At 44.7% G+C, this 10,492-nt stretch overlaps 1 protein-coding gene across 1 annotated transcript; it reads right to left on the reverse strand.

Annotated features, from left to right (window-relative positions):
• Positions 1-923: 923 nt before the first annotated feature.
• Positions 924-9,795, reverse strand: LOC133953675 (platelet-derived growth factor subunit A-like). Its single transcript, XM_062387718.1, has 6 exons — positions 9,090-9,795; positions 8,719-8,815; positions 5,201-5,308; positions 4,810-5,003; positions 2,782-2,908; positions 924-1,639 (listed from the first exon to the last, which is right to left on the reverse strand). Exons 1-6 carry the CDS (start codon positions 9,153-9,155, stop codon positions 1,629-1,631), a joined length of 603 nt encoding a protein of 200 aa, XP_062243702.1. The 5' UTR covers positions 9,156-9,795; the 3' UTR covers positions 924-1,628.
• Positions 9,796-10,492: the final 697 nt, after the last annotated feature.

Below are 10,492 nucleotides of genomic sequence, written 5' to 3' on the forward strand. Positions count from 1 at the left end.
GTGAATTTAAAAGTTCTGCAAAGTTAAAAAGCCCAAAGTCTGCGGTGAAGGGAGCTCCTCTCTCTCAGTGCTCACACAGAAACTTCCAGGTGAGAAGCAAAGAAACAAATCAGGCACCGGTTCCTACACGGCCGGCACCAACCGGACCGAATCACAACCCAGATCTCGGGCGCCTTGTTAGTTAGTCAGACTGGCCTCCAACCTCAAAGCGTGGCTGTGTTTCACGTGAAAGGAATCAGACCCCGGGGCGGGCAGCGAATGTTTGAACACTAGACAAGAGCCACCGACATCTTGAGGAGCTGGTGGCGGTCTGTAACTTGTTGTGTTGTGCACCGCCAATAAACCAAGAGAAGAAGAAGACGGAAGGGAGGAACATGGCTAACTTAGCGAAGCACCTGGTCGACACACAGGATTTTGTTGCGTTAAGCACTGAAACATTTATTAGGTGATGAATTACCGAGCTAGGTTTGGTTTTATTTATAATTTTAGATTTTATTTTGATTAAACTTGACCTGGTCTCGTAAAAGTGCCAGAGTTTTTTTTCTGTATGACATTAAGAGGGCTAATGAGAGGGGAATCGACCTCTGAAAACATTTCACTCCCAATTAAACCTTTTGTCATTTCCTCCGCACGAGTTTGAAATAACCAAAGTGACTCGGACACTTTGAGAGGAAATCACCTGTCACTAGTGACTCCATGTTTTCTCTTTAGTCTGGTTTTACAATCGTGTTGTTAGAAATTCACAGGGGTTTTAGCTTCGGGTATTATGATCCTGCAGATAATCTCTCTATCTCTATCTCTATTTCTCTCTCTCACACACACACACAAACACACACAGAGACACACACACACACACAGCAGTTCAGTTTCTCTTCTTTCCGTTTAAAATTAATTCTTAAATCCGTCAGTCACACAAGCCTTTTATTACAAAGCTGTTTCACGAAAGCTTTCTTCTTTTTTTTTAATGCTCAATACTCCGATTTGTGTTTTCATATAAATAGTTTATTAGTATCAGTAACATGTGAGGAGGATCTTTGTCCCTCCATTGTGTGATAGCATTACTAAATAGAAACAGACAGCCATAGAAAATCAGAGGTTATAAAAAATAAGAGGATATATTGTGTGTATATGCGTGTGTGTGTGTGTGTGTGTGTGTTTTGTAAATCTTTGAGTACAAAATCTAATCCCAGTCTCTGTCTCTAGAAAAAGGATTCCACCCAGTTTATAATCCCAGTCACTGAGCGGTTTATACTCAAGACGCAGACATTAAGTCCTCCGGTATCCCAGAATCCACCTCTCCTCTGCCGCGTTGCTCCGCGCTTCCAGTTTCTAATCTCGTCTTCTCTCCGTCGAGGAATCAAAGGGTGGAGAACCCTCTCTCCATGTTTCTGATTCCTTCCTGTGTGAGACAGATTGATGCTCTCAGCTTTGTCCTGTCAGGTCGAGCTGAGGTTCAGAGTTTCTCCATCAAACCTCCAGAGAGATCAGGATGTATATTCTGTGGAGTGGTTCAGTCCCCTGCTGCCAGGTGCTGAAGATGTTAGAGGCAAAAGGTGCTTGTCTTTGTGTTCTGCTTCAGGCCGGCGTCCATTTCTCTCTTCCCGACTCCTTTATTCATCCGTCTCTCTTCACCTGATGCCTGTTGAAAGAAAGAACAGGGGGATGAAGTCATCTCTATTCGCGGTTTCACCTGTCAGCCCCAAGTGAAAACTCTAATGGGGATGATGATGATAGACAGGAAAGAAATAGACAAGCTGACTTTCATTCAATAAATTGGGATTTCCCTTTCCCTCTGTGGTTGAGCTACATTTTCCAATTTCATGCAGTTTGACTCAATGTCAATCAAAACCAGAGGAACAGAGTGTTGGAATGATTTGATAACTCTGTGACCTCGACTACTTTATATTTGATTACCTCCGCTCGGTTCGTTTGCTAGTTTGTCTTTTAGGATTACATTTGGTTTGGATCCAGGATCTTTTTCCACTTTGATGTTGTGAGAGGGCATTTTCCAACACCTGGATGGATCTATAAATAATCAGGCATGTTTAGGGGATTGATATTTATGAGTTTGTGCAAATGGTTGGATCTAGATCAAGAGATTTCTGGAGCTAGTGGATTTAAATGTGGATTCATAAGAGGGATTTGCACCGAGTCTCATTCTAGTCAATACTTTTTCTCTTTGTGCACATGAGGTAAAGAAGTGATCAGTTGATGGTGTTTTTAGATCACATGACATCCTTCTGATACTTAAGAGTAAGAGGACGTGATACTGAGGCATTCTGACTCGAGGTCTTTGTGTAAAGTTACAAATGAATGGACATGTCTGCTTCCTGGGATCAGATCTGTGTTTGTTTGTTTTTATTTTATAATCATGACACACAACGATTAACAAACACACACAAAGCAATTTATGAATACAACTTCACGCAGTGTGGTTTCACTACCTGTTGGAACTGGGAACAAGCATTTTATAAATTCTGCAGCCGGTTGTTGGATCTATTCCACGAGAGAGAGCTGGATAATAAGGAGGGTTTGGGAATGTGTATGTGTTTGTGTTAGTGTGTGTGGGTGTGTGTGTGTGTGTGTGTGTGAGGGGGTGTTGCCCTGAGGGAGGACTAATTGAGGCAAAGATGAAAAACACAGTAAATACCTCAAATATCTTATCAGCTCTTCTGGTGTCAGTAGACACATTCAGACAGGAACAACCTTCAGATGTGCAATGGGCCAACACACACACACACACACACACACACACACACACACACACAGCTGTGAACTCACCGTTATCTGTGCCTGAGTTTGGGCTGATGTGGCGTTTGCTGGTGCACATACAGGCCAGATGATCCTCCAGCTTCACCTGCACCTCCCTCAACTTCGGCCGCTTCCGCACGTACTCCACCTTCGCTACCTAAGAGAGAGAGAGAGAGAGAGGGGGGGGGGGGGGGAGAGAGAGAGAGAGAGAGAGAGAGAGAGAGAGAGAGAGAGAGAGAGAGTCAGATGCAGTATTTTCAAAAACACAATTGAACGTGCAGCGTTCTCTGGAGATGTTGAAATGCTTGTTCGATATCTATGGCTGATAGAATCCATGAATGCACCCTGAACTTAAGATATTGATTTTAAGGTATTGCAGCTTATCAGCACCTTCTTATTAACCTCTGCTCTTAAAATCCTCACAAATGTCTTAACATTAAGAAACAAAATCATTGAACTGAACACGTCTTTTGATATTTTGACAGAAACTCATAAGCATGAACATGACAGAACAATAACACACTTAATGCTCTCACATCACAGATAAGGAGGCAGAGGAGTGGAGATCAGATTGTGATTTCACAACGACTCCGTTTCAAGTCTGAACAGACTCCGATGAGCGGAGACCGACACACAAAGCAGCCGAGGAGGTTCAGCTCAGGTGAGGAGCTCTGCTGCTGAAGCACCCATCAGTGCTGAGAGGATAAGATCTGACACCTATAATCTTTAACTTTTTACCACAGCTGCACTCGAAGGTGGGAGCAAAACAGCTTTGATAGCGACAGAGGAGATGAAGTCATTATTCAAACTGGGACGACAGTGTGTGATTATCAGAACATTCTGCACACCTGGAACTTTACCTTGTCATTAAGATAAAAGTATTATGCAGGTACCACGACAGATTATATAAAACACACTTGCTGATACATGTTAATACTGATAAACCAAGATCCTTCATTTCAGGCTCTGATACCAGACTGATGCTGCACCAATCCACATCTCTACCTCACGCTCCAACCAACATTCACACGGGCAGGACCATGAGGCTGCATCTTGCTTCATCCATCGTTATCCCTCGTCCCACAGCCTCAGATTCAGTGCAGACTTTCACCTGCTGCACTCTCACTGCCTGATACACTCAAAGTGAAGTTTACGATCGCAGAGCCAGTGTTATCTTTCTCTCCGTCTCACATATGGACTCACAGCAGCTAAACCTCCGCTCTGCCATATCCCCTCTGGACGTGTTCGAGTCCACCCTGCAGCCGTGACCCTCTGAGCGCTGGATCTCCTCACATGTGAGAGACTTTAGTTTTGATTTCCTCTGTGAGCAGACAAAGGACGAGTGCTTTCATCTTAGATTGTGTCTCATCAGGCCAGAGCCCAGGGAATCAGATCTGCTCCTCTTCCTCCCCTTCCTCTCCACCTCTGGCTACACACAAACACCTGTTCTCATTTCTCCATCTTTTATTTCCCACTCAGTCTGAACTTTGAATAAACAGGTGAACAGATCTTTTTTTTTGCCGCAGCTCAATTACTGCAGAAAGAAAACTGAAACCAGCTTCTTCACAGACCGAAACAAACAACCCATTACAAACAGGCAGGTTTAGAACGGGCAGAGCACTAGTGACACTGATAGTGAATCCACACACACACACACACACACACACACACACACACACACACACCCCCACCTTGGGTCTGAGTCCAGTTGGCAGGGTGTGACTGTGAACCAGTTGGGTCTAGTGAGTCTTATTCGCAGCTTTGGCAGAGATCAAAAGAAAGCTATTACGCTGATAGACTCACTGCCAGGCTCTCAGTCAGCAGCACACACACACACACACACACACGCACACACTCACACACACAATGGCTAAGCTAGCGGCAGTAATTGTTTTTGGCAGGTGTGTAGTGTACCTCCAGTAAGTAGCTGTGTGTGTTTACACGGCACTATTGGTTTTTTAAGTGTTTGTTTTCGAGGTCGGAGCCACTCAAACACAAATAACAAAAGCTCTTTTTCTAGATGCCTGTAAAGCGGACACACATATTTCAGTTTCCTACCTTGACCGTGCGGTGGTGCTTGCGAGCTGCCTGACACCTCATGTTGCTGGTGTTGCAGCAGCCGGTGCAGCGCTTCACCTCCACGCAGGGCGGCCAGATGATGAAGTTGGCCGAGGTGGGGTCCACCTGGCTCCGGGGGATCTCATAGATCGTGGTCCGCACTTTGCAGCCCGCTGGCATGGCCTCCTCCACCACTGGAGGGCAACACAGAGGTCAAAGGTTATAGAAAAACGTGACCAAGAAGGGTTGTGTCCTCCTTTATCATTGTGCTAAAGGGCCGTGTTGACATTTATTTCCTAAAAAAATAATTCATAGATCTGGATGAAAACAAACTCTTTGCTCTCTGTGTTTGTGTGTGTCTTTGTATATGCACATGTGTTGTGTGTCTTACCAGTGCTCCGCCTGTGTCTGGTGTGCGTGTGTGCACTCTTCAGGTCGAGGAAGCTGTGGGAGAAGTCCTTGTGGTAGTTGTGTTTGGTCTCCTCGATCACCTCGTTCTCTGGACAGAGACAAAACAACACACACATTCAGAGGTCACACACACACAATCTCACGGTTTAACATTCACAAATATTCCCAGGTCCTTCAGTCAAACACACCGACACCGGCCATGGGGGAAAAAAAACACTTGGCTATTTCTTGATTGGACTGGTTAATTAAATCTAATTCAGTCTAAAAGAAGGTCAGGGGTTCACAGTTAAACTCCTCTTATCTACACTATCAACATCAAAACCCTGATTTTTAAAGAGTGAAATATCTCAAACGACTGAACCACAGACCAACAAACAAAGTGAAAAGAGAAAAACGTTCACATGCTGCAGTACGTTGTTTGTGACAGACGTCTTTCAAGTCTCCCCTCATCAGACTAGCAGCCTAACCTGGTTACTCTAACTGAGTTACAGGGCTTCTGTGTGTTAGTGTGCGAATCAGATACAATTTAAATCGAATACACATAAAGAAAGGACTACGTGCAGCGGGAGTTCACCCTGAGGTCCGCACAACTCTGAGGAGGACCAGAAGTTAAATCTCTTTGGAAACGCAAAGACGCGGACGCGACTTTGTTGTGAGTTCACCTATTATTGGATTCTGTCTGTTGAGGCTTTTCACGTGTGCGTTTGATTCTACATCAAATCCACACAACCAGACAGAAATGCTAGACTGAGGTCAAGACTCAGAAGTCGTACTCTGTGCAAATTGGCAAGTTCAGCCTGGTTCTTAGTGTCTTTCTTCAACTTCATCTTTTATATTCCCAATACAAAATACATAGAAGCTCCATCCATCCATCCTTCGTCTTCCACTGATCAGGTCATGGTTGTGTTCCGGCTAAGCAGGAAGTTCCAGACATCCCTCTCTCCAGCTCCGCTGTCCCGAGGCCTGATGGGGTATATAATCCCTCCAGTGAGTTCTGAGACTACCTCGGGGTCTCCTCCCAGTTGGACATGGCCGATTCAACTCAACTGGTCCCTTTCCTCTTTAAGGAGCAGCAGCTCTAATCTGAGCTCCCACTGGACGTCCGGACTCCTGAGCCTGTCTTTGAGGCTGAGCACCGTCACCCCATAGAGAAAAACTGTTTTCACCACTTGTATCCATGAAGTTGTTCTTGAGTTGTTCTTAAGACCCAGAGCTCAGGACCACAAGTGAGGGTCAGCATGTAGGTCGGTTGAGAATGGCCATGAGCAAAAACCTTCCTTACTGTTGAAACTCTGGGTGTGCATGACTGAGCGTGTGTGTGTGTGTGTGTGTGTGTGTGTGTGTCTGTGTGTGCATGTGTCTGTGTGGGACTGCAGGGGAAAATCAACATCAAGTAAATGAGGTTATGGCAGGACTCTTTTAATTTGATTTGAATACCACACCACCCTCTTATTGTTTAGACTTTGTGTGTGTGTGTTTGTGTGTGTGTGTGTGTATGTGTGTGCCCATCTCTCTTTCTGCAATGTGTGTGAAAGCAGTCACACACACGCACAAGCCTGCCTGTGTACACACAATGTGCTTCGGCAACACAACAAAGTTCCACCTCCAACATCTCCCCTCTCTCTCTCTCTCTCTCTCTCTTTCAGTGTGTGTGACTCTCGCTCGCCCTGCCACGCAGGAATTTGAGCATGAATTATACATAGCGACACAGCAGCCTTCCAGCGAGCCCTGCTCTCAAACCAATAATGGGCAGGATGACAACAGCATAATGAAGTGAGCCACTTGACCCCCCCCCCCCGGGCCGGGGAGCCGTCACACTCGACATTTGCATCTCAATGATGCCAGGATTAATGGAGGCAGCGCTCTGAGCAGCAGACGTTAAAAAAATGAATCAAGTGTTTTTCACAGGCAGCGAGATGCTCAGAGCGCTGGAGAAGTTTCCCTGGCAGAAATGTGGAGTCTGACTCAAGGCGAAGATGCAATTAATCCTGTTTCATTCAGCAGTTATTTGCTCCTGTCTCACCTCACTGATTCAATCTGCTCTGATTTATCACCTGGATAATGAGAACTGGCATCTGCTGTGTTTACCGAAGGAAAACACTGGTGTTGTTTAGACTTGTAGCCAATTTACTTTTGTGTAATGTGTAGTTACTTTTTTCTCTGGGGGTTTTTAAAAGTGCGTTTGTTCCTCTTTACTTATCTCAGTAGCAGCTTGAAGCCGAGATGCCATGAAAAGGAGGAACGAGATGTTACAGTCGAGTTTTTAAGAGGAAAAATGATTTTACAAAAGTTGAAGAGACTTGATTTCCTGGTGTGAATATTAAATTGATATGGAAACATTTATTTTGTCAAAAATACTGTTCTGTGTAAGTTGTTTGAAGTAATTAATTTCCTCTGACAGAAAAGATTTGTCCATTACCTCCAAATAATGTGTGAACCCACTCCAGCGCCATATTGGATTATTGAAACGAGAAATAACCATATTTGGAGGAACAGGGAGGGTGGAGCCTGACTGAGATCTCAAAGACAATGCACTCACACCTACACCTGTACCCATTGGATGGCACTGGCGGTCAATCATACAGTATTTACACCCCCACAGGCTATTTGACTCTAAATGAAACCATAATTTACAAAGTAAACATCATGCTCTTTTGAAGAAGGACCTGGTCCGTGTCCCAATTCACCTCTTATCCCTTCCACTTCCTTTGTTTTGTGTGTTGTCCTGAAGTGGTACCCTCCATGCCAACAAGTGCTCAGCTTTAAAACTCAACACTATGTTTCTAATGCAGACATCCAGACAAAAACAAGACTAGAAACCTCAAGCATGTTAATATTTTAACTTATTAAAGCTACTCCAGTACCTTATATTAGAACTCTTTTGATAGGCTGAGCTGAAACTGAGAAATATACCCAATAACCTGGATTTTAAGCATAAAATCGAACGTCTTATCCAACCACGCATTCTCAGATTCTGATTAGCAGGGCCTGATACCTCGGAGTTCATGGAGGGTGTAAAGAGCAGAGACGGGCTGCTGGTCTCCTGGCAACTTCCACTGAGGCATTCCAGTAATGAGATGAGCGGCCAGCATCCTCTCACTGTGCACTGAACCAGATGCAGCTAATACCTCGATTCAGAGTCGTGTCAAGGAGCAGACGGGGAGGGGAGGCTGCAGCTCCGACCACCACATGAGTCTGAAGTAACTTTGCATCGACCTGCACTACTCTTACTTCTGTCCGGCAGCTGTTGATGACATGCAAAGAGGATTTTCATGCAACTTCTGGTTCATAAATTGAGATTTGAGTTCACACACGCACATTTTCATCAACAGGCTTTACTTGGAAAAACAGCTGAGGGTGTATGTGTTCATTGTGCTGCTCGTGGATTACCATTAAACACTAAGAGCCTATGAACTGATCGTTCTTCCGCCCCCTTTGCTCGGTATAGGCTCAGTAATCCAGCCCTGGTCAGTGAGAGAGTTGAATGAAGCGATTTACCTACGGAGTCTAACTCGAGCAGCCGCTGGAGGTCGCTGATGCTGCGGATGTCGCTGCGGGAGAGCCGCTCCAACAGCTCCCGGGGGAGAGGAGACTCCTGCGGGGAGAAAGTCCATGTATTACTGGGGTGTGGATCATGAGGGGTGCGTCTTCGTGCGTAAAAAAGGTCACTAATCACTGATTAGCAACCCTCAGTTACAGCCCCGGTGTTATCACAAAATACATGGATAGAGCTGATGCCGAAACTGCAGCAATAAAAGAGGAAACGTGCGTAATTGCGCAGACGTGACTTGTTTCTGTTGCATGTGCCGCCTTCACTTTGTTTTGTTTCTGTTCTATTTTCAACAAATTGGTAAAAACTATTACTTTACCTCAGCAGCAGCGGCGCGCATCAGGCAGAGGCAGCCGGCGAGGAGGTGGAAGATCTCGGCTCTCATCTCCTCTCAGGTCCGCTGCATAGGCACCAGGACGAGGCGGAGGTCCACTGCAGGAGCCGGGCGGTCGCTCCCTGGCCTCGGGAGCCCACAACCATCCCTCGGGAGAACAGGCCACCACCACAGTGTCAGTGAAACGAGCGAACCAGGGACGAATAAGACTTGAATGATCTTTAAACTCCTGAGTGAAATGAAGATGAGGCAGATTCAAGACGACTCTGCTCCTGCAGTCACCGTTAAGACAGAGAGGTTTCTTATCAAAGGAATATGAAAACAAGTCGTCTGGACCATGAAGCTCATGAAACCATCAAATCTGATCCAGGTCAAGTTGATGTCCAGCTTCTCTTGGGTCTGGCTTCTAAGGAACAGGTGTCCGGTGGAAGAACGAAAACTTTTCTTCTACATTCACACATCCAGCAGTATCCATCATGCTCTCCTCAGTGCAGCTCGTGTTAAATCACTCTGTGCGTCCTGCAGCTCAGCATCTTCGAAACGTGTCATCAAATACTCAGAATTTATAAAAAATCCTTTCACGTGAAATTCCCAGTTTTCCACTTCCAGGTGGAGGAGGCACGACAGAACGATAACAGGAGAACGATTGGCTCCTAAACGCCCAGAGGAGTCTGATGTGCGCTCCCTGTGGTCGTGGGATCTGAGTGAATGAAGTCAGGACACTCCAGTCACAGGATATAGCTGTGCGCGTCACCGAGGCACCGCAGTGAACGCGCTTAGCAGAATAGATCAACACAGAACACAACCACACACAGTAACACACGCACACACGTAATAGGATTTACTAATTTACTTTTCTAATAAACAAATGAATGTTTTACACAGAGGTTATATTAATACACTGATATACTAATAAACTGATGATGATGATAATAAACAAAAATCGTGTACATCAGGAATGAGTCTGAGAACTCTTTTAGTGTCAAAGAAGTTATTTCAGCTATCAACTGTATTCATTTACAGATTATGTTTATATTCTATATTAAATTTATCTGAGATTTACACAGTAAATTCCTTATTAAAACTATTAACCATGAACACAAGTTGCAATCCATGAATTAATAAAACAGAAAATTATAGATTTGCTTTCACAGGATTATTCAACAATTGCTAGTATTGTATAAAAACTTTTGCTGAATTTTTGCATTTGTATGTATAGTAAAAAACAATCCTCTAGAATAACCTCCTTGTTTTTTACCGTAATTTGAGAGAAATTTAAATTGTAGGTTAGTGTAGGTTAATCCATAACCTCCCTAAAAACATTTGTGAATCAGTTGCTCTTCCAACTTCTCCTTAGATGTATTGTGTGTGTGTGTGTGTGTGTGTGT

The sequence above is a fragment of the Platichthys flesus genome, chromosome 5, assembly GCF_949316205.1.
Source record: "Platichthys flesus chromosome 5, fPlaFle2.1, whole genome shotgun sequence".
Lineage (NCBI taxonomy): Eukaryota > Metazoa > Chordata > Actinopteri > Pleuronectiformes > Pleuronectidae > Platichthys > Platichthys flesus.